Source organism: Pempheris klunzingeri, chromosome 10, assembly GCF_042242105.1.
Source record: "Pempheris klunzingeri isolate RE-2024b chromosome 10, fPemKlu1.hap1, whole genome shotgun sequence".
Classification (NCBI taxonomy): Eukaryota; Metazoa; Chordata; class Actinopteri; order Acropomatiformes; family Pempheridae; genus Pempheris; species Pempheris klunzingeri.
Genome location: NC_092021.1, coordinates 21,193,883 through 21,219,149, shown reverse-complemented (window position 1 = coordinate 21,219,149; position 25,267 = coordinate 21,193,883). Strand labels below are relative to the sequence as shown.

The window sequence follows — 25,267 nt, the reverse complement described above, 5'->3', positions numbered from 1 at the left end:
GAGAACAACTGGACAGACAGTGTGCACACACAAACAGAACTATAACAATACTCACTTTATCACAGATGTTCCCAGAGTCTGTCTCTGAGCTGTTTTTCTCCAGCTGAGCTCTGTGTGCTGCGGCAGAGGAAAAATAGCCAGAATAAATGTAGAGAAATGCACCCATGTGCACCCAAATAGATCATCTATGCAAGTCTTGGTAGGTCATCAGTCCAACGTGATATCTGACACATCCTATGCTTGGTAGTATATATAGAGGCTGTATTCAAAGTTGTTGTTTGTTTTTTTATTTTAGCCTGTTTGTTTAAATCTCAACTATTGCAATTTTAAATGAATTGTAAACACCCTAAAACTGAGTGAATATATGAGCGAGGAAGTGAATTAAGATATAATTCTAACTTCTTTTGTAATGCAATAGATGTAGACTTTGATGACTGTACAAGGTATCATAGTGTTTATTTCTCATTTTGATGTTGTTGATTGATGCTGGAACTGAGTGTGTTTTTACTCTAAATAATGCTGCAAACACACCATGAGATTTTACCCATGCAACATGATACTTTTAAAATGATATGGTTTGGCTGACATACATGTTTTCTATTACAGTAAATATTATATACAGTCTATGATTAAAACACATAAAGATTATTAAAGAAAAAAAAAAACCCGAACAGTGAATGACAGTAGAGTGTAGAAGATAAAGAACAGTTTCATCCAAATTTCAGAATTTATCACATCTAATTTTCATGCTGCACCAACAAAGACAAGAAAGACTAATAAAAATCCTTATTAATGCATTAAAGTTTTTCTTTTAACACTATAAGACACGGGTCTGACAGAGCATCCACCCATGAGTATTTGATTTATGGATGCTTAAGAGTCACTAACAGTATTTATCCCTCCAAATTTCCTGGTTATTTGCGTCTACAGTGAAACAGCTTCTAAGATTGGCTGTCATTGGAACAGGAAAGGTACCATATGAGGCATTAGCCAGATCCATATAATCCATCCACTCTATCAAGTGTTCAAGGGCTGCAGAAAATAGCCTAAATACGAGGTCTGATAATGTACTTTTGAGGGCTGTACGTAATGTGAACCGCATTAGGGCCGCGCAAAGAATGGAGAGCATAAAAGCCTCTTGAAAAGTCTGAATAGGCTCAGTGTTGTGTAAAAGTGACTGCGACTAACCAGGTGAGCTGAGAGGCGATTTGATGAAGGCTTCCGGTCTGGGGGCGACGGTCTGCACCGGCCTGGTCTGTTTGGCTGCAAGCTTCTTCAGACTGACCCTCCTCTTGTCAAACATCTCCTGCATGGACGCCTGCTTCTGGAAAACCTTCTCCACTTGGTCCTAACACACAGAGCAGTTATCAGAGCAGGTATTGATTATGGCCATGTACTGTGATACCTGATGCTTATTTAAGACATTTATTATCATTTCTGTTAGCATATAATTTGAAATTGACATAAATGTTTAATATTTGAGACATTATAAACAGCTGAGAATACTGGCAGCTTTTACATCCTGGATTAAATTACACCCCACTGGTGAGAGACAGAAGTTAACAATAATCTTGGTCATATCTTTGGTCGGTCGTCTTACCCTGAACTGCTGGTTGAGCACTGACTCATATTCACTCCACATGGTACTGAGGTCTGTCAGTTGGTTCTGGCCTGCGTTATCCAGGTAACGCTCCAGCTCCTGCAGGGCTAACTCCGCCCCCTCATGTGATTGGCACTTGTCTACTGGCTGAGACGCCAGCAGATATATACCATCATCAACCCATTTAGAAGCCTGAGGTGAGACAGCACAGGAAGAATTAGTAAAAAACAAACAAAAAAAAAAAAAACAAGACAAAGCAGCTACATTGTGTGTGTGTGTGTGTGGCCGTGTGGTCTGACCCTCTCCAAACAGTGGTGCAGCTCCATCGCTTTGAGGAGGTGGTCCTTCTTGGCCCTCAGGTTGCTGCTAACAGTCTCATTGATTGCTCTAAGCTCGCCGCATTTGGGCTGGATGGAGTCCTCAGCATAGTGGGAGTTCTGGATCAGCTCATCACCCTCGCGGGCCAAGGACAAGGCTCTGTCCAGCGCCTCCTGTGGAGCGACAGTTACTATCTCCAAATATCTCCTACAAAATTGATCATATCTAAGTATATTTTATACAGTTTTCCTGTACTGGCTGTGATTTTTTGTAACCTTACTCTATTTGACAAAAACTGTTGAATTCATGGCCCAACTTGCAACCAGAATGTCAGGGAATATTCACCTGTCAACTCTAAGAGAACCTGCAAAATTTACACTATACTTACTTACACTGTACTACATTACACTATACTGTACGTAGTGTTTGTGTGTATTATTCCTCCTCATAGCCCTAATATTACCAGGGAGGATTTAAGTATCACCCCAAAAATAATAGTCTCCATCAGCCAGTCAAGATGGTTGAAATGTGTATTTTGACAGAGCTCTGGAGTCAGATTCAATTCAAAACTATATTTTTTAAAGTAAATGTCGATGATTGTGCAGCCTTGGCAGAGCAGTACACAGCCTGAGTGCTTTCTTTTGATTAAACTGTGCTCTGTCAGACCTTTGTAAAAGGTAATTATCATGACAATCCCATTATTTTGTAATACTGACTGGCTCACTGCAGTCTGTCTGATTACATGTATTGCACAGAATTTTATTAATTTATTAATACTGGTGATTTGTTATTCAGAAACAATCAGACATGATAATATAACAAATCTACATCATGAATATATTATTAGTCCATTCATGCCATGATTAGACAAAGCTTTAATTGTGAGGGGTTGGGTATCACTTACACAGACTCTCTCCTCGTAGGTGGTGAATTCACAGAAGATATGGTCAGCGTGGGCTGGGCTGATCCCCACCTCAGAGAAGGTTGCAAGTTTCTCAGACACCTGATCCAGCAGAGCCCTCACCTGCAGCAGGAATACCACAGTCAGTTTTCCAGTTTAAAAGGGATCACGCTGACACTGACGAAGTTCAGCGTGGACGCTTTCACCTGAGCCAACAGGCTCCAGCTCACCTCTCTGTAGTTGTGCTCAAAGTGGCGCAGTTGGAGGCACTGCTCCAGTTTGGTGTGATGCCTCACCCAGAACTCATCAAAAGCCCTTTCTGTCTCATCCAGCTGAGACAGCAATCTGAAAGAGGGGCAGAGAAAGGGATGGGGACAGCAAGAGATGGAGATGGATTGTTAAAAAAAACCCAGACCAAAAGCAGTGGTGGGAGAAATGAAAAGAGTAGAAAATGGAGTAGGGATGCTGACTGGGATATTTGGATATTTTTATTCTGTGTGTCTGCATGTGTGCACGTTATGTAAAACTAATGCCTGTTGACATGGGAATCAGTGCCCTCAGTGTTGCTTAAAATATCAAATACTGTCTGACCTCAAAGCACACTGCCTTGCCCACTATTATTACAACTATACTGAGCACAGAGCTCAGAGAGCCATGAACAATTCACCAGTCATCAACAACAACAACAAACAAAAAGTCTGCTGGCTTTATTACATGGATAAATCAGAGTAAGTGTGATAAAACACACTACATCTACTCCAGTACTAATTCTCAACTGACTATGACATAAGTGTCTGTCTTGAATGGCTGGTTCTATCTTAACAGTTTAAATATGAAAAATAATAGCAAATTCCCAGAGTACAAAATTATACCTTGAAAATGTCTTAAAATCACAAGATATTCAATTTTCTTTTATATGTAATGGAGAAAAAACATTGAAAAGCTGTGAACTGAAAATGTTTCGTACATTTGCTTAATTGTTCAAATGATTATCAATTAACATTATAAATTACAAAATATTTTTCCTTCAATTTTTATTTTGTTAATAATTCACTTATTTATTTTTATCCTATTTTTATTGTCTTATAGTTTAAGACAATAAAAAAAAAATTATTTCAGTTTGTTATTAGTGTCACTACAAGTAGTTCATTGTATAATGTATAATAATGTAGTATAATATATATATATATATATGTATAATGGTTAGAACCTGAGCTTTTTCTAAGAAATTACAAAACCAGATGAAACATGATTACTTCCATCTGTTTTTGTTATTGATTGTCTTCATTTATTTGACTCTGGACAACAGCCTGGTTTTTAGGAGCCATATCAGCTCTGGTGGTTCTAACCTTTGCACTGTTGCCAGGTTCTCCAGCTCATCCTGGTTCATGTTGTGGTCTGGGTCTCGCACTACAGGCTCATTGATGCTTTCCAGCAGCCTGCTGCCCTGACCCAGAGCCACCAGCAGGTCCTCCTACAGACAAACACAGACAGATGGAGTAATATAATACAAATACATAACCAGTAGACTGTGTACAGAGATGTACAGAGAAAAAATGAATGTGATGTATGTGTACGTTAATGGTGTTACCTTCATTTTGTCCTTCTTGTTGGTGTGTGTGCTCAGCAGGATGGTGGTGGCCTGGATTTCATTGGGGAGTTCGGTTTCAGCCAGCTCAGTCCCAAACAACTGCAGGGTCTGTGCTGTTTTCTTTACCATCAATGCGTAGCCTTCAATAGCCTGATGCACAAGAGACACAACAGTCAGTTTTGATTTTTTTGGCTGCATATTTCATTGCTGTTTTTTGATTTTACAAACTAAACACAAAGTTGAGGGTTTCACTCTTATGTAGTGGCCTTGTTTTGACAATGTATTAACTTTCATACGACTATTGTGATATATATGCAAAACACAGCCAGCTCAGAGTAGCTTGAGAATCTCAAATTAAATACATAATTCTCTCTGTCTGTTTATTCATTTTATTTCTATTTTCTTTGTTTTTTTACATGTACTTATTTCAGTGTATGTATCAATTCATCTTACTTATGAAATGCCTTGTAATGGTGGTGTGGAGCAGTGTTATGGTGTCCATGCTGACCACTGAGATAGTGTATACAGTGTACATACAGTGCGGTGGGAGATCCACTTCTCATGGCAGTACTCCTGCGTTCCCCCGAGTTCCCGTGTCAGCTGGCTGCAGTCGATGTAGGAGTGCAGCTCAGTTACTGAGCTCAGCATGATCACCTGAAACAGAAACACCTGAAACTATTACAGACATCTTACTTGATATTAACCGCATTAACTAGCAATTGTGTACTACGAGCACTGAATTCTTTATGACTGACACAGTGATTCTCGGTGAGAGTGACTGTACACACCGGCACCTTCATCTTGAACTCATCCTTGTTGAATTTAAAGAGGAAGTCAGACAGTGTACGCTGCAGGAGGGCAGTGGGCCTCAGAACCAGAACCAGCTGGAGGTTCCCTGGGAAGGAGCCCTGAAATTGGAGAGTAGATGGAAACTGTCACTTAAGCAACAAAGCAGACGGGATCCTCCTCCACCCAGACTCAATTATACATTCAGCAGGACATGCTCTGTTCTTTTAACCGACAGCCTGTACTTACTATGTATTATTCCCTGCCTTTGTGAGTCCCTCTGTCTCCCATGTGAAAACTCTCGCTCAAGCATATTCAAGCATGTACATGGAATATGTGGAGAACAAGAGAATGGGAGAGAACAGGGGGATGTAGGGCACCGTCCTGTGGCACGATCATTAATCTTCATGTACCCAAGATACTTCTGCATGAATAATAAGGTAGAAGGAGGCACATGTATTCAGGATTTTCTCTACCCTGCTGGCATCAGAATGCTTTAAAGTGGCATAGTTTTGATTTTTTGATATGGAATGATGCACGAGGAAAAGTTTGCCTCGCTACGAACATACTCAGCATAAAGCAAAAACATCTTTCCTAAGCAGAAAAAAAATGTGATAGATGCTTTTGGAACATCTCTATTGATCCTCCTCATTATGCCATGTAGTTACCACACACTCAGATCAGCCAATAGAACCAATTTAATGCCAATTAAAACGTTGGGATGGATTAACACCCGCTGACGGACTGAGTATTGCTGTGAAAGCAGTTGGATGACGGTTGACAGTGGACACTGATCTCCCCTCCAGAGGCAATACAGTAGTTAATGCAACTTTAATTAGCTAATGACCTAAACGGCTGGTTTGTCTGATTGGCCGCCCCTCCCGAGTGAGTTGTGGAATGCTGTTCTAAGCAGAAATGACAATGAAATCGTTAATAAAAACCACTTGGGAAAAGCACTGTTAATGGAATTAATAAATCAATTCAGTGTGTCCTTGCTGACCTGCCAAAACCAGGAGGAACACTGAACATGGTCATTCACCATCGGGGGTGAAAAATATTATGGGATATACTGCTGTTTTTAATAGTAGGCGTTACCGTGCAACAAAGAGCCGTTATATTCAGTGTATATATGGTTAATGGTTTTTAACATTTTGTGCAGCACTCTCAAAAACTGGCTCCCTAAATCAAGTAAGGAAGTCAGTAATAAGAAAGTGCGTCTACCAAGATTTTCCTTACTTTGAACAAACCCCATGTTAAGATCCAAAATAAAAACGGATCCTAACTGCCATAAATCCACACCAGTACGCCAAATTTGCAGCACAAAATAGTCCCTAACTATTACACTATTTGAGTAATTTGAGAATATAAGTAATGTCTGCTAAAAACTATTTAAAAACTTAAACAAATTTATTTAAAGATGAAACTATATATCCATGGCCAAATATTTATGTTGTTGGTAAGATGTGGGACTATGTGCCACAGATGGAGTAGAGTCTGTTTTTTTTTTTTTCATGGGCTTTCTTGACAACAGCAACACTATAGAATATCTCCAGCCTTAACCTTTAAATGTATATTGTAGCTTCTAAGCATTCAACCGTGCTGCTTGGATCTAAGGTCACAGGCAGTCATGGTCATGGTCTACTTGTTTTTTGGCAACAACAGTAGAGTGACGCTCACACACACACACACACACAGCCTCAAAAAAGAGCCAGATAAATGACAAGGGAAGAGAGCATGCTTCAGGGACTGGCAGTAACTGTGTAGACTTAATTAGGACCAGTCTATCAACACACATTCTGTCTGTCATCAGATCAAACTCAGCCATGCACGTCAGTGGGAAGCTTGCCTTAAAGCACCCTTATCACGCATTCACACAAGCACATGTAAACACAAGTGTGCTCGTGTACACAGACAGGCAAAAGACAAAGGGAATCGTTCAGCAGTGTAAAGATTCAATATCCTCGCTTATTGTCTCTCACACAAACATCCTCATGCATGTACAAACTGACTGAATAACCTTGTTGAGTGAATACATCACAATCTGCTCTGAATGCAGCGTGATCTGGCTCATGAACTAGTCTCTACAACAAATATACGTATGGGGGCAGCATGAAAAGAGGCGGCTTTCATCATCATCCATTTAGCAGCCTGGCTGAATCAGCCCAAACAGGGCATTATTGCAGGGATGACTGAATGGTCCTTATTACCAGCCTGTCAGTCTGTAAAAGTCCCCCTTGTGGGATTAATAAAGCTTGATTTAATTTGAAACGAGTGATGTGGTCTCCCCTGTCTCTCGAGACCACGGGTGGTGATATTTATCTTTCCTTCTCTCTCTCTGACATCTTCTCGTTTATCCCTCTCTGCATTTAGTCATGACTTTGCTGTCTAATGACAAACCGCTGAGGATCTATTCAACCCAACACAGTGTTTTATGCAGAAACACCTGGTAGAGGCATATAATTAGAACCTGAATCATGATGCTAGTCAACTGTGCATTGTTTTAGCATAAATAAACAATATGTTGAAAGATTGTAGGATGGGGGTGATTCTCCCCCACATAATGGATTACGGAGAGCTGCCAGTGATTCATCATCCCCCTACAGAACACATTGAACACAGAGGAACTGATAGACATCATGGTTCCCAGGAGAAAGGAGTGAAACAACTGAAATAAGTGCAAAAAGAGGAGAACCTTCATTAGTTCTGACGCTGTACCATTACATTCCCATTATTCAACACAACATTACTGACACGACTAGTATCAGTGCTCTGTCTCAAAAAACATGTGATGAACCACTTTGTAGGAAAGAAAGAGGTGATAGAAAAATAAATTCTGTGCTAAAAAGACAACAGTTTCCTTCTTGCAGGAACATGCAGCATCTGATTACAGAGCAAAAAATAAAATACGTAAAGTCCTTTAACCAGGCTGAGTTATCCATCAATTAAGCAGACTCAGTGTCTTAATTTTTGGCCTTTTGTGATGTGCAAATGCATTTGTTGTTTCTCAGTAGTAAATAAGATGATGCAGAGATGACAAGTGTGACATTTCAATGAGTGAACAAAAGAAACATAATCTCCTTCTGCCTCTTTTGGCATGTGACTGTTTATTTTTCCCCGTAGCTGTGGAAACACATGGCAGGCTGTGATGGTGATGGGATAGAGTTCAAGGATGGGGTTGGCTCATATCAACCCCCCCCCGCACACACACACACCCATTGGGGTGGTGGTGATATTAGTGATGGCGCTGTGACAGAGACATGGGGATGTTCCAAAACCACTCTCTGGCCTGACAAGCTCCTCTCCCCACGGGTGAGGGTGCGAGGCCAGAGCCTCTCAAAACTGCGTCCTCATGATTAGAGTTGATTAAAGGGCTGTTTCTCTCCCACACAGACACAAAGACAACACAGACAATGCAGACAGAGAGTAAGCACGTGTTCACATGAACATGCACAAAGACCAACTTACTGCGATACGAAGCAGGGTCCCCTTGACAGCCGCCCATCGGTCTTGCCGCCGATCAATGACCAGGATGAAACCCACGCCTGTGGAAGACAAACTGGAACACACAGGGAGGGAACACTAATTAAACAGTGATCTAATTGTACCCAGCTACATGGTTCAGGTGAGCAGAGCCTGATTTAACAGCACAGTGAATGGTAAGAAGAGAGCACAACTTTTTCTGCACACCAACAAAGGGAGTGCAACAGAAAAAGTCAGTATTACAATATAATGACTCCTAATAGCCGTGTTTGAGGACAAAAAACAAACATGTAGACGTCCCTCACTGTGTGCACAATGAGATAGTAGAGAGACTAGGTGCTTGTTCACAGCTAGCTGTTTTGTTACGCTGCTCTTTATCTTCTTAGACAGCTGGTGCAGGCAATAAAAAGAGAAGCTGTGAAGTACCTCCAGATTTCTTGGCCATCAGCCTCCAGTCCCACATTCTCTCTCTACGCCCCCCTTCCCCTGCTGTCCTCTCTGGTCCCAGGAGAAAGGAGGGCTCTGTGGTTTGCACCCCACCAACAATCAATGACAATCGTATGTGCGGCTCACCAGCAGACTCCCATACTTGAAAACATAATGCACCTTCAGCATAGGTGCACGTGAGCGCCTCAGCACTGTAACAACATTTCATGCAGAAGTATCCCAGTAATCCTCAAGTATTTGCCTTCATATCCACAATCCTGCAGCTACTGAATGCACAAACAGGGTGGCAGCAGATTAAAAAAGCAATCCTTAGGATAATCAAGGCAAAATGAAAACACAGGAGATGATGGTTATGTGTGTCTTAGAGGTAGATCCCAGACCGCTGTGCTGTTTGAAGAGGAGGGAGCCAAACGCTTCAGACCATCACAGCATCCAGCCTGCGGCCCCCCCCCCTGCACTGCAGCCATCTATCAGCCATCCAATGGGACGCAGGGAGCTGCTGAGACACAAGCCTATCAGAGGATGGCTGTGGAGTGATGAGCAGCTCTGGTAGCCAATGAGCAAGGTCTTTACAGATATGGGGGAGGGGACAGACTCAAAGTGGATGCCACTGTAAGCATGAGGGTTTTGTTAGAAAAACACTGAATGTCTGCCTCTCTACTTTCTCTCACTGTAACATTTCACACATAGTGGCACTTCTCATTCTTTTTTTTCTTCACTGTTCCTCCCCTTTAATCTCTTACTATTCTCTTCCTCCATCATCAACACTTCTCAGATCAGCGCTCAATCATCTACACAGACTCTCTCAGCCACTCAGGCTTTTAAAGCACAAACTGCTTTACATCTCAGCTGCAGAGGAGGAGGAAGAGGAGGAGAAGGAGAGCGGGAGAGTGGGACAAGAGCTTTTCCTGCCTCCAAGACATTTATGGCTGCTGAGATGAGAGGGTGGTTTATGGCTGAACATACAGCACCTGAGGCTGAAAAAGGAAAATCAGAGGAACACGACGAAATTTCCCTCAGATGCCGGCTGCAAGAGGACAGTGGTGCAAACTGTGTGTTCTGTGTGTCAGATTGTGCCAATAATACAGTGAGATTACTTTAGTGTATTCTGTTTTTAATTTTGTTGTGGCATAGTTCCAATGATGCTTTCAAAATGTCAATATTGATTAAGTGTACTGTGCCCAAATAAACAAATAAATATCATGTATGAATTCAGTTTCAAATAAATTCTGTATGTCTATTAAAATATAAACAACAATTTAGAATTTTTCTATTTCTAAAGAATTTTCTGTTTCTGAAAGGATGGTTAGATAATATATATATGATAATTTATAGAAATTTAAATGCACACATGGACACTGTGAATCATGTAATGTTTTGTATTCTTATCATATTTTAGTGTAAACAGACAGTCTCACATATAAACAGTTTAATTTAAATATTCATAGAAATCACTGCTGCACATGCATGAGTGTCCTAATAATAATTGGATTTCTCAGGATGAAGTGCTAAGCTGTGAGTTGTGAAACAGCTCTGCCTAATGGCAATGCAGTGATGAGAGAAATTTGCTGCATTAATGCATATGCAGACATAGTAACACACAGACACCCCCACTCCTCTGCGTCTTCAGTACTGAGCCGAGCAAAGTGTCTGCTTGAATATACAGTGCGCTGGTATATTGAATTAAAAACAGATTAAATAGCCGTGAGTGCAGAATGTGTCGTGCACGCATTTACAAAGCAAAGGAAAGATAAAAGGAAAGACGAAAGGCAAAGCCCAAAGTAAATAAATTTAGGATCCAAAAAATCATGTGACAAGACTGCAATTAATTCAGTGCTTCAGCTTATATATTTACAGTTAATATACAATGTGATACCAAGCATGCACACATATTGTATCATAAAACTGACATTAGAAATGGTGTAAGCCATTAATATTGATCCAAAGGTATTTGTTTCACTCTAACAGCAGCTGTTCAAGGTCGTAATACACAGCTGTAGGACATTTGGCCCTGGCTGTGGGCCCTGTCGGGGGTGTCGGTCCCTCAGGTAGCTCGAGCCATCTGCCTCTGCATTTACAACAGCTTGAGGCTCGACACCATCTCACCCCTGTGGATGACCCTCCTTCAGGAGTCTGGCAACCCCTACAGTCTGACCATGACGGAGGTAAATTTAGACGCTCATAGTGTTTGCTGCTTTTCAAGGTACATTTTGGATCAGCATCCTCATAACCGAGAGGTTATGAGGATGCTGTTGTTTAGAAGTGACTAAAGCTTCAGAATATATTAAGTGACGCAAAAAAAACACACACAAAAACTCTTACTTCAAAACACAGCTCTGCTCGGCTGTCCGTATGCATTATTCAGATTCAGCCATTCACTGCAGTTTCTATTTTTAAGCACTTTGCCAGTCCAGTCACAATGAAGGAATGGTAGGACAGAGAGGGAGAGAGCTAAATCCAGAAACTGCTAAACTAAATTGTAAAAAGAAAAAAAGAAGACAGGAGTCCGATTTCTGGAGGGATAATTGTCTCGTTTGGTCCGTCCATGCGTAAAGAGACAATCTTCATATGACTGATAAAGACCCTGGACGATTAATTGACCATCTTATTAAAAAAGGAATCACAACACTCTTCCCTTGCAGATATCTATGCAACACACTGATTGTCTTTTTCATCTGCAATCCTCAGTCCTCTGCAGCCAATATCTTAATGCAGAGAAACTGTGCTTAAGTATCCACTGCCACCTGCTGGAAGACTTCATACACAAATAAATGAGGCATGTTCAAAAAACAAATTTTCATCTCTGTGCCTCTCCAACTTCCATCCAACTATTTTCATTTTAAAATATTTTTTTAAAGCACAAGACCATGACAGCACCACACAGGAAAAGCCTGAGCCGGTCGTATTCAAATCCAGAACCACTCCTACTTTATCACATGATGTCTGAAATAGCCATGACACCAGTAGGGTGAAAAAAGTCAGTGCTGACGAACAATGGAAGATGGGAAATGATCAGTGGTGATTAAAGAGGTAATAAAGTGGTTAAAGTTAAAGTGAGGGACTTTACCTGGGCACACAGGTCAGGTACGTCAACACGTTGTGAAACTCTCTGTCTGTGATCTCTCCAAACGCAGGGAATTCTGGGAACACAATGATGGGGCTGCCATTATCCCCTCTACCTCCTGGAAAATAGATAAAAAAGAGCAACATTTTATATATATGCTTTGTGGATATATCCTTGGGGGTGTTGCATATTAGCTTAGCACTCAGAATATAAGGCTGCATAATATACGAGGCAAAGCAGTCCCGTTTTACGTCATCATATCTGTCTACTGTTGTCTACTCTGTCAATCAATCTGAATAAAGGAAGAGAGCAGAGTAAGAAGAAACTGTGGCCACATGAGGGCATTGATGTTAAAGTTAGAGAGTGATGGCTCGAGGGCTGTACAGAAAAAGCTGCATTATCCATCATAACAAATTGTTCTCGTCTCAAACGACTCCATTTTAAAGTGTATTTCTTTCCAGTACAGATGAAATGCTTATTTTATTTTGATATTTTAATAACTCTGATAAGAAATAGCAAATGTATCAATATGTGAAAAAGGGAATAATCAGCCAATATCTATTGACAGTTGATTTGAGAATAAATAATAAAAATTTGTTCTGGAAAAAGTGAGGTCATATCACTGTCTTGCTGCCCCATCTTACCACAATCTTCAGCATCTCTCTTTAATTCATGATCCAATACGCAACAATCAAACATAAAGCAACTGATTATAAAAAGTTTTTCACTTAAAAATGATGCCTGTCGATGTGTGAGTGTGGTTTGACCAGATTTAATTTGCCTCATTAACAACTGTCATTTGAGGCTTATTTTAATATTATTAAATCCAGATCCAGAAGTATGTGATATCACCTTTTCTTAATAGAGCTGCACCCACCTCAAACCAGAGCACAAAGAAAAACAGAAATAAGAAAATAAGAAAGAAAATAACCGACACTTTTCCAATGTTGGCAGAAAGTTGTGTGTTTGTATCAATCACAATAAGAAGCTGAGTGAGAAACATTTGCTTTGAGGGAATAATGGATTACACAGCTATTTCAGACAGAATTAAAAAAATGAAATAGAAAAAAAAGAGGTGGAACACATCACCTCTGCTATCTTTGAACACAATGAATGGTTCAATCTCACGTCTAACACACACACACACACACACACACACACACTCACACTCCCTCGCGTCCTGTGTGGAACAGCTGCTCCGTCAGCACATGTGACTGGAATATCAATCTGTCTGCCTTTTCTTCTCTCATCGCTATAGCAACAGCAAGTGCATGGTCATGGTTTCAGCGTCTGTTAGATCTCTGTCTGCAAAATGGTTTCTGACTCTGCTGCAGCCACAAGGTCACCTCCGATACACACGGAGCATTTACGGGCAGCGGCTACTGGAGTGGATATAATGGGTGTCACAAATCTGTCAGTCTTTGTGAGAAATGTCTAAAGTTTGATGAAAAGACACTTGAGGAGGTAAAGATGTGAGGTTTATCATAAATTGGGGCAAACTGGATCATCAGTGAGTGACATACAAATTAGGTATCAGTAGCAACAAGGCAGTGGGTATCTGGAGAATGAAGAGGAAGAGGAGGGAGGTGACATTTGAATAGCAAATAGTAACATGCTCTATGCAAATATCAAGTAGAACAGTTGAAACAAATGATCCCTCAGATGGCAGACACGAGAAGGACAATTTGTGGAGAGGTAATGGAGACCCAAACTGGCAAACAGATTATGAATTCAGGCAAAAACAAAAATCAGAAAATAGAAACAAAAGTCCCCATGCGGCCAAACAGACGGACGGACAGAGAAAACGTAGAAGTGTCACCTGAAAGGAAGGCAAACTGCTTCCTAAGGTCAGGGGCGATGTCGGCAGCACGGAGGGGACTGCTGTCCAGCTGCATGATCTCATCTGGAGAGAAGACAGAGATGTAAACGTTAGTGACATTAGAGCTGAACATGTTTAGTTGAGGGAACACAGGAGGAATCTAAGTAGAGTGAAGGAGGCTGTTCATTCACACACACTCACAATCTGACACTCTTACAGATCGAACCAGCGGTCCTCTGATTGGTGGACGCTCTACCTCTGAGCCACAGCTGCCCCAAAGCCCAAGAAGTTAATTTCTCAGGTCTGCTTGACCACCAAGTTTTTTGCAAATTGCTGTGCTTATGATGTTAGTTTCATCTGCTACTTTCCACACATAAACTATAAAGAGGCACCGTTATGGTTATTATGGTTAGTGATGATCACTGGAGCCAACAGAGATAACACAATATACATACAGACAACATTCAGTATTGATAAATTAACAGACTTTGTTGGTGCCCTCACTCCACCTTCCGCAGCTCTCCATCGCCCCTCCCTTCATAAGGATTAAAATAATCTGATTTAAGGTTTATTACCCCAGTAGGAGATGGAGATTTTGGTTATACCAGGGATCAAACTGGAGGTTGGGCAGCAGGCGCTTACAGGGCATGGGGGGGGACATAAGTAGCCCAGTCAGTGACTTTTGTCCCGGCAACAGACTGTTTACTTTTTCACCAAAATATAATTAATATCGATACTAAATATCATCATCATCATCTTGTTGATTGTTATAGTAATGTGAAAACAGGGAAATGCAGTATATTTCCACAGTGGTTTAAGTGGTGAGAGAAAGCACAAACAGAGACAAAACAAAGAAGTAGGTGACACCAAGAAATAGCTGTGCTACTAGGCCCCATGAATATGCATTAAACATAAACAGTGTACAGCGTATGCACCGCTTTGTATTCCAGAAACTTTGGGATATTGATTGTTGAGGGAAAACTGGCCACAGTTCAAGTTGAAAATGATAGCTGTGCCAAACAGATCAATACAGGACAACTGGAACAGTTCTTTGCTACAGGATCATAATACTATTGCTCTGATATTCTCCATGTTTACATAAGCTAAAGTTACACATCCTATAATTTTTCATTTTATACGGTGAATACAATTTATCACTCTGTCTGCTGTTGTGAAAATGTGTCAGTTTACATTTATGGCATCTCAATAAGTTATTCAATTGTAGAAAATAAAACAAACATTCACATCACTCACATTTATTTCTCAACACACACATCACACACTTCTCTTTATATCCCAGAAGAAAACAAACTCTATGAGGTTTGTGCCCGTTTCATCAACTCACGTCTCATTGAACTAAAAAGCTGTTCTCTTATCAGTTTTCAGAGAGGCCTGAAGGAAAAGGAAAGGTACATTGCAGTCAGATGCTGCCAAGAGAAGCTACTGTGAGGCTGAGTAATTTTTAGTATCGATCCTTTGGGGAGTTTCAATGTGAAAACATCTGCACTAAGACACTTTGTAGTTTTGTGTACTGGTGAATATCAGAATCTGAAATTGAATTGCTTGTTTCTGTCCACATCTCCCATGTTCATGTTTAAAGATATGTGATTATTTTATATCTTTTTCCGGCCAAATGGGGGTCTGCAGGCGTGTCTGTCAGCTAAAGCTCAGAGAACACATCTCAAGCTCAGACCTGTGGAGGGAATTCATTGGGGACAGCATTTTTAGGTTTTTCATAACTCCAAATAAATAAAACAAAATGAATGAAAATGATAAATAAATGAAATAAAGTCACAAAGCAATAAGCTTGAATCTGTTCTGTGTTGAAGAATTGCAGTATGCTCAGAGCTTTCAATTAGTCTTAATGTCACAAACCTGCCAAATGAGCTGAAAAAGCAGAGCTGATATTTATTACAAATACTACTGGTAGGTAGTAAAAAAGCAATAATCAAGTCTGACAACCCTGGATTAACAGAAAACCCTCTGTCCTTAAAATCATCTTTTTAAAATCTCACGGACCAAAAGATCTTTATGACTTTAGAGAATAATCGTGGACATAAAGTATCCACAGATCCTCATTCTGCAGTGTGACTCTGCTTCTTTTCACTCCTGTTTTATATGATGTCAAGCATTTCACCTTACCCATGATAACCCTGTCTGCTGTCCCAAATAAATATTTGTGTTGACTTAAAAACCCACAAGACTCGGTCTAAAATCTACATAACTGAATAACAATAATGCAACCTACTTCAGTTAAACTAGGCTTGATGGGAAACGACAAGCAGATTACAGGAAGTCTCACAGCGACAGACACTATCCTGTACACGTGGTTTCAAACATAGACGAGTGAGTCAGGGAGGAGAAATATTTACTTTTCATCTTAGTGTGACATTGTTTGCCCTGTTTTATTGAGGAGCATCGACAGAATCAACACATCATTGACACGTGAGTAGTTCGACACAGGACGATGACTTTCTGGGTGGGAAATAGTATCTAACTTTATCATTTGTGCAGCTCATAAACATTATTGATTACAAATATATATCACGTTTATATATAAGTTTAGGATAAGAACATTTTGCTCTTGTATTTAAATGTTTCATACCACGATTAGAAACAATCCCTCTCCATAAAAACCCACAAGTAGTACGAGTGTTCACAAATAACTTATATGCTCCTGTCTACAGAACAACAATACAGTATAAAGATAACAAGCAGAGTCCCTCTTTTCCTTTGTTTTGTTGGATTATTGAGAATGTACTATCGTGGTAAACAACTCTCCCGAAGAAACAAGAACAATAAGAACTATACTGACAAGACATAGATGAAGACGCACACCTTCCCAACAACTTTCCCTTCGTGGTACCATACCTGTCCCGTGACATCAGACTCATCAGACTCTCTGAAGTATCACGAAATGTTGTATCATCGTTATGGATGTCGTCGCCCTCTTTATCCCGTATGTTGTCCTGGCTGTCTGTCTCTTTACAGACGCAGCCCTTTTACTTTGAACCCTCCTCTAACTCCAGTTTAAACAAACCAAGGATTCTTGCTGTTACTCTTTGTTTGACAATGAGGCATATCAGGTGACTTAGCCTTGGGGTCTCTCTCTCTCTCTCTCTCTCTAGTTTCTCTCTCTCTCACACACACACACACACACACACACACACACACACACACACACACACACACTGTTTGGGGACAGGAATCATTCAAGTGTATCCTCTTGTCTGGCATTTTCAGTCTCCTTTAAACCTTTTTCCTCTGAGACAGCTGGTGCTCGGCTGGTTGTGTCAAAACAGCATCAATCAAAGGTTTCTTCTTTGCTTTCCTCTCTGCCAATAAACACTTCAAACACCTTAATGCAGCACCTTAACTAGTATGACAATTAAATTACATGACAATAATTTGGCAGATGCTTTCATCCAAAGTGACTTACAGTTTTTGTGTATCTATAGGAACAAGAGCTAAAAAAAGAAGTGCTAAACAAACAGCTAAATGTGTAAGAAAGAAAAGAAGATCACAAAATCAAGAAAATAGCTTTCCAAAGCTTTTATGTTAATTTCACTATGAGAACAGAATGAAGATCAGAAACATCACAACACCTTAGCAAAGTTTATGACATCAAAACTGCGTTATAATCTTGTATGACAGCAGGAGACCTCTGAGGTTGATTCATGGATTACCACGTCCAGGACAACACACACAGATAATGAATGTATACAATGATTGGCAAATTGCAGCCTACATATTATACACAGGCTGTTAAGTTGGCAGCTGGGCACCTGGAATTAGCACCTTGTTAACCCATCGTGACCTAATCAGTCCCAGCCATCAGTCACAGCAATCTGTTTCTTCTTCTCCTCCACTGGAGAAGCTTCTGTTTGGGTTATGGCAAAGGTTGTTCATCTGTTCTCAATGAAACACCTATTGTAAATAAACCTGAAGCTGGACAATATCATTGATCATGTAACCTCATGGATTGGGACAGTTTTTGTTTTTTTGACTTCAGAAAAATTATCTGACCTCAGAACCTAATCAGTTTCATGTGTTTTATTCTTATGAGAGAGCTATAGGGAATAAAATACTCTGTATATCCTATCCGCTATTGATTGGATACTATTTCCAATGGCATATGTAGTTAACAGATATTGATTAGGGACAATCTACAAATGAAATTTGAAACACAGCCTCCTTTTTCGCTCTTCTTACAATTTAACCTCAAGCAAGGGTGTGCACACCAAAATGTCTCCTTAACAGAAGTCAAGTGGGAATGAGTCTAGATAAATGACCATATTTGTGATCTACGACTAGTTAAAGCAGTGGTGCCATGTTGATAATGACCACTAACTGCCTGAGGGCACAGAGCTGCCACTGTCTAGTCATCTGATGAGCGCTAACAGGCACTCACACGCTCCTCCTGGAATCAAGTTCACACAGAAACCTCCATCAGTTTCCACTTTCTGACCCAGCCTCACTCATTCAGCCGGCCACACCTTGCCCCCAGCAACTCCCACACATATCAAATCAAAACCAACCCCCCACCCAGGTCAGCCATAGCAGCACTGTTTCCAGAAGGAGGCTATTCTGTTACTGAAAAATCCCCCATCTGGAAATAGCCTGATTTTAGTTTCAGTTGCTTTTTTAAATAACCTCTTGGTCCTTCACTGTCTCTCCTCCTTTCTTCCTGCTGCTTTCATTACTTCCTTCCAAACTTCTGCTCATTGTTCACACAGTAATAACACAATTGTTACCAGCCCCCCTGGCCATTTAAACGAGAGAGGGTGAGCCAGCTTCAGATACTACTATTTCTAACAAAAGAGAGCAGACAGTGAAACCACTCAAGTGTCTTTTCCTATTTCTTTGTCTTTGTATGTTCACACAACAGCAAGTATCGACTGTGTCACAAAGATCTTCTAACACACAGGGAAGTATACGTTAGAAAAAAATATTATTGACTCAGAGGTAGTCTAAATTAAACTCTGTAATAAAAGTCTGTGTTTATTGACATACACAGGCCACATCCTCCCAACAGGAAAGGAAGGGATTCAATTACATTCTGTTTATATTTTACTCTTAGGTACTTATCTGCATTGTGCTATATGGTAGATAATTAGAAGCTGCCAAAGTAGTTACATAACTGATGAAAATCTTACATTTCCTTTTTGAACAAACTATGATAATTAAATAAAAACACTTTTTCTGGTCTATATTGCTTGAATAACTCACCTTGAACAAACATATTATTCCCTACATAAAACACATACACACACACATGTCAACACACCCACACAGACCACCTGCTGGTTGAGTCGCTAATGTTCTTTAAAAGGCTTAACGCTGGGGATTAGTGTCCACTCACGCTCACGTTTGTGGGTGACGAGTCAAACATTATTGGGTCACAGTCACACACCTGGACTTGCTGCCACTACTGACACAGATTAGACAGGACAAGAGCAGAAGCCTGAAACTCTGGTCCATCAGGCCAGATAGAGCGGACCAAAGAAAGCGTATACAGTACGAAACAAGCTGGTTATTGTCTTGTTAATGATTTAGGAATAACTTAAATAACCAAAGATTCTTCCCTGTCCTATGGCCTCTTACAAGACACCTGAAATCATTCGCTCTGAATTGGGGGGGGAAAAGGGTGAGGAGCAGAATGGACACCCACAAACAGAGAGGTGGGGGAGAGCAACAAGTGGGAATAAGGGGCTTACAGCCATAGTCATGGAAGAGGAGTGACAGAGACAAAGCAAAGCAGTGAATACGGAGGGATGAAGGATGACTTCATGTGACATCATGACTGAGGCTGAGGACGAAAACGATCATGTTTAAGGTAATGATTTAAGGAGGTAATGTTTGTGATCAAAAAATATTGGTGAACAGTGGGAAAACAGTAATCCTCCTGTAGAAATGAATGAAAGATGAATGCCCCCCCAATATACAGTATATTTGATAGAAAAAACACAGTTGCAGTCTCTTCCGTTCTGCCTCAGCTCATGAAAACCTATTCAAGAACATAACTACATTTACCCAACGTTCTGCCTAAAGATACGACAGTAATGCATCAGTGCTGATCATTACCACAATGTTATCTACACCAGATCCCACATACACACACATAACAGGATACAGATGCACCCAGAGCATCTCATTCCACTCAGAGTTTATATTTTCTTCTTCTATTTTTAGTGGATTTTATGGGAAAGAATAGACATCAGATAAAACTATACAAAGAAATTGGCTTAAGATTTCAGTAACAACAAAAAGGAACTGTCCCCCAATCCTAACACTAGGTGAGCGCAAACGTAGAGTGCAGGTGAACTAAAGAGAGTGAACAGAAGAGGATGAGTGGAAGATGTGGTGTTAAGAAGATAACAGAGCTAATTTGTAGTTAATACAACTGCTCACAAAAACAAATACTGTAAATACAGCCTGGTAACTAAAAAAAGACAGTGACAAGAAAATAATCATTTTGCGAGAGAAAATGATAAAACATCTGGCACCTACCACACAGCCAGTGGCAGCAGCGAGAGAATCTGTAGTATCTTTCCACCTCCTCCAGAGAGATCCGAAAGTGACCCCCACTCTCCACTACCGGCCACAAACACACATCCAATGCTCCCTCCATCTCTTCTTCTTCAACCTTTTCCATTTGATCATCCACGCCTTCTCCTCTCTCTGCTTCAGTCTCTCCGCTCTCCACTAACCCTGAATAGGCCTCTATCTCACCTTCCTCTTGAGTTTGACTCCCTTCATCTCCTCCTGGACTTACGCGTCCCTCTCTTTGCTCAACGCTTGTAAACACAGAATCCGAGTGTCCTCTAACCACAAACCAGTCCACCTCCTCTCTATCTGGGTGTTCATCTGAACCTACACTCACCTCTCCTGAGTCCACATCCATGCAAAGCCCAGAGTCTAACTCGACCTCTGCATCCTCCACCACCAAGAAGCCTGAATCTGCCATCTCCTCTCCCCCCATCCCGCTGTCCCAGTCTACTTCTCGCTCACTCTTCTTCTGTCTTCTCTCTTGTTCCATGCAGCTTTGCAAAAGGTATCATCATAACAATTTCCCTCTCATTCTGACTCCACCTTTCACCAGATCCCTCGTTCAGCCTCTCACTCTCTGTCAGGGTGCAGGTGCTCCACAGCCTGCAGGATGTCACTCAGTAACTGTGAGGACTTCCTATTGCAACCTCAGGTTACCTTACCTGTAGACAAAAGCTACAGTGTAGCACCCTACCCCACCCTCCCTGCTCACCCAGCTGCCCTTATCCCTCCCCTAAAAGGACAATTACCTGACCCCTCCCAGTTGAATAGCAATGCCCCTAACCTGCTATTGCATGACTTAGTCTGACCTCTAAAAAGGGATCCAGTTATGATTCTGTAAGACTGGTGAGAAAGAGGAAAACGTCACACATATTATGTTGTATTATGTTATGTCATGTTATGTTATGTCATGTTATGTTATGTCAGGCCATGTTGTGTGACAGTGGTTAGCAGGGAGGAACTGCAGCTCCCAGCCCTTTGCCAAGCGCTCATTTACCTAGGCCAACAAAGCTCTGGCTCTTAGTGTGCCTTATCTCAGGAGATGTGGACCGAAAGTACAAAGCCTCCATTCTGACCAGCCCATTCAAACACTGCCTGCACCCACATTTAACCATTCACAGACTGTATCTATTCAAAGCCCCGATTCTTGTTTACACCACTCAAAAGACCCCATTCTTACGAACTTACTGAAAGACTTAATTCTAATGAGACCTCTCACAGAAAGACAGTGTTTCTAAACAGAATGTGGCAATTTAGATTCAATTTCAATGAGTTGCATAAAAGATATTTCTCAGCCAAAATGAGCTAATAGACACCATTCTGTCTCCCAGTTAAGCCGTTATCTACTAATGCGAGCTCAGTGTGCTAACAGGTTTGGAAATGAAATTTTGATTGTGTTAAGTGTGTGTGCATGCATGCTTGCATGTGAATGAAAGCTTGTATTTGGACGTGTGTGTGTTGTGGGTGCTGTGTGAGGATAAGGCTTTGTGTTTACTCCTTGGCCAAGGGCATGCACGAGGTTATCACAGTCATAAAGACTGAGAGGTAAACACAAGAGCCATTAAGATGCAGAACTGCACAGTTCAAAGTGGGCAAGGGGGTCAAACAAAGGGACACATTGCAGATCAACTGGCAGACCGAGTCTAACTTAGAGTTACTGTTTCCACACAAAGCCAATGAGCGAGTACCAAGACTGAAAGCAACTAGTGTAATAAATATACTTCTCCTCTAAGACATCAATTCGTCCATCTGATGTACCCATCAGAAACTCAGTCAGCACAAAATGGTGGAAAAAGATATTTAACCCCCAAAATAAATTGCAAGACATGGACCATAATCGTTTTCCTTATTGTTCCTCATCTCGGTTTGCGGCAAACAGCTTGAGGATGGCAACATTAGCTGCTACTGGCAGAACACACCCATATCTCTGACTGAACTACTGGTGTTCAAGTTGTTTTGTGGATATTTTGGGCTCCAGGTTTCGACAAGGTAGAAATAATACGAGCTCTGCATGAATCCGACGATGTTACAACTTTAAGATTGTTGGTGATCAGTGGAAAACCATTTTAGTATGAACAGTTCCCTCTACACAATGGTCCATGTCAATACCAGCATCAGCAGAGAGAAAGATGTGACACCTCACTGGTCACACTTGTCCTCATTACAGGTACAACACACACACAGGAAAACCCTTTAAGAGGAGAATCATTGGGCTGAGGAATAGGGGACAATGACTCACCTGTTTCTAATTCACAAAGTGGTGTAATAGCATCAAGGAAGCACTTGAAAGAGTGAATTCGCTTTGGAAACAACTAAGTTTAATTTGCGCTTCTTCTGCTTTCCAATTGTTCTGAAGCAGAAATTGAACATGTTAAAAAGCTCCCTTCTTCTGTAAAAACCAAACAACTGTTAAACCAACAGCACGATTCCTCTCTTGTATGAATTCACCTCATGGCTAATGACTTAAACAGAGCTCAGAAGAAACAAAAACATTCCCTGAAACCACACAGTTTGAGGGACAGACAAGCAAAGCACTCATAAACAGCATGAACATACTGTCCAATGTCCAATCCACACATGCCAGCACAAATGCACATATGAGACATATATGCAGACACACAAACGCACGTACAAACCATAAATACTAGGCACAGCAATAGCTTTCAGAGTGGGGGTTTCACAATGGAGGGAAAAAGGGTCTAAAAAGGTTAAAACTTTGAGTTTTATTTGTTTTTGGTTTCACATACAGACCCTGATGAAGGCCACGAGCCAAAACACGTTGTTCTCACAAATTAAACTATTCTTTAAACTACAAAAGTTGCTGGAGTTTTGACCTGCACAGCAAATGCTTCGGACATGCAATGGCATTCATCCAGGGACAGAGTGAACATAAATATCTGAGGACTACCTTGGTGAGAGGTGAGACTGCCTTACAAAAACATCAACCATATCAGAAACAAAGATGTGGATGTTTGAAAAAAATAATAAAATAAGGTTTTCACATGCATTGTGTCAGCAAGCTGTGGAAGGAACATAGCCAGCACATACACATGCAGACACAAAGCCAGCTTTAATTTTAGTTATAGAAAAATATACAAGCCTACAGAGAGGTACAAAAACAGCATCCATACATCTCCTGACTCACGTGGCTTAAGCGGAACCATCGGCATCCCACTGTCCCATTGAGAAGCACTCGTCCTGGCTTTCCTCACTATGCTTTTCTCCCTGCGTGTTAGTAAGACCTGGGGAAATCCTTTTCTATGCATTGGCAAAACCCAAGGTCTCAAAGTGGCAACAATCTGGCTGACTGGACACCAACTCGACAACTCAGCAGCTTTAATCAGCAGTTTTCATTCCTTTGCTCGTCTGCTGGTAAGGTGCTGCGTGCTGCAATGTCTGCATTTGCTGAAGAATCTGCTACTGCTACGGGAAAATATCTCTGCAGCTGCCGAGGTCTGTATGATGGAAATTGAAGCGGCTGTTTAAGCTGCGCAGTCACGCACTCACACACAGACACAAACTGTTACACACACAAAGACACAAACAGCCCAGTGGGGAGCAAGGGAAGCCCACAGGAAACACTGTGTATGAGGCTCTGGGCGTGATGCCCTGCAAAACTCTGACCAGAGCTTGAGTCAGGCACATACACACACGCGCACACACTTATGTAGTGTTATGAACACTGGAAAGTTAAACATCAGCATGCTGAGTGCTGCCAGAGATACACATCCATCTTACCATCCCAGTCTCTCCAGGAGTTCTTGCGGCTGGCAGAGTTGAAAGCAGAGCCCAGTCCAGATAGGTCCACATTCTGGATCAGATGACTGAGCCGGTTCATGATCCGGTAGGACGCCTCACCCCCATCCCGCAGAAACTCATGCAGAGACATGAGAACCGGCTGCTGGTCTCACACACTCAAACAAACTCTGTCATCCAGAAAGACCCCTCGCTGCACCTGCAAAGCTCCACGGCACACTAATAGACTCCAAATCACAGCTCCCAAAAGCAGGCATAGGAAGAAATGAGCCGGGTCACTCTGAATCGAGCTGGCATGCTCTCACTTGGATCCTGTGAGGAGATGTCTGCACTGGCTACATTCAAGATAAACCTGGTGTCCTCTGCAGAGCCACATTGGGGACTCGACGACACAGCACAGTGCAAAGCCGGCAGAACCAAAAGAGCTGAGTCACCGTCTGCACAACCTCTGAAACAAACACTAGAGGTGAGAATGGCCCCAGCTTTTCTCTGCACAAACAAACCCGCTCACGATGTAATGCACACGCATACCTTGTCACAAGTGCAACTATTGACAGCTTAGAGTGGCATAGGTTTCCTTGGAGGGGAGGTGGGTGGAGGGGAGGAAGAGCAGAGGGCAGCCGGTAGAGCACAAATCCCCTTCTGCTGCTCAGGCTAATTATATTCCTCCACTCCTCAACTAATCTGCCTTTTCTTTCCCTCTTCTTCTTTCCCTCCCCAAATTCTTTCATGCAGTCATTCCTGGTGAACCAGGAAAGAATGCAAAAACCATGCAAAATTAAAAAACTTCATCTCTGAAACTTTGTGATGTACACAGACAGCTGAGGGTGTTTTGCTGCTTTATATGTGGTCAGTATTTGAGGTGAAGGAGCAAACATCCCTCTTTGATGGGAGAGGGTTAGTTTGCTGGCAGGCTTTTAAGTGTGTGTGTTTATGTGAGTGAGTGTGTGTTTGCT

The 25,267-nt window shown here is 41.4% G+C and overlaps 1 protein-coding gene across 1 annotated transcript in view; it reads right to left on the bottom strand.

Annotated features, from left to right (window-relative positions):
* mcf2lb (mcf.2 cell line derived transforming sequence-like b) overlaps positions 1-24,444 on the bottom strand; it is a 34,378-nt gene extending 9,934 nt beyond the window's left edge. The window contains exons 1-14 of the mRNA XM_070837743.1: positions 24,294-24,444; positions 14,007-14,090; positions 12,191-12,305; positions 8,662-8,752; positions 5,199-5,318; positions 4,948-5,064; positions 4,411-4,560; positions 4,169-4,293; positions 3,050-3,164; positions 2,823-2,942; positions 1,900-2,091; positions 1,601-1,792; positions 1,189-1,348; positions 56-117 (exon numbers count right to left, since the gene is read on the bottom strand). Of these exons, the coding sequence (XP_070693844.1) occupies positions 56-117; positions 1,189-1,348; positions 1,601-1,792; positions 1,900-2,091; positions 2,823-2,942; positions 3,050-3,164; positions 4,169-4,293; positions 4,411-4,560; positions 4,948-5,064; positions 5,199-5,318; positions 8,662-8,752; positions 12,191-12,305; positions 14,007-14,090; positions 24,294-24,444 (1,794 nt within the window). The remainder of the gene's footprint in view (positions 1-55; positions 118-1,188; positions 1,349-1,600; positions 1,793-1,899; positions 2,092-2,822; positions 2,943-3,049; positions 3,165-4,168; positions 4,294-4,410; positions 4,561-4,947; positions 5,065-5,198; positions 5,319-8,661; positions 8,753-12,190; positions 12,306-14,006; positions 14,091-24,293) is intronic.
* Between the last annotated feature and the right edge of the window lie 823 nt (positions 24,445-25,267).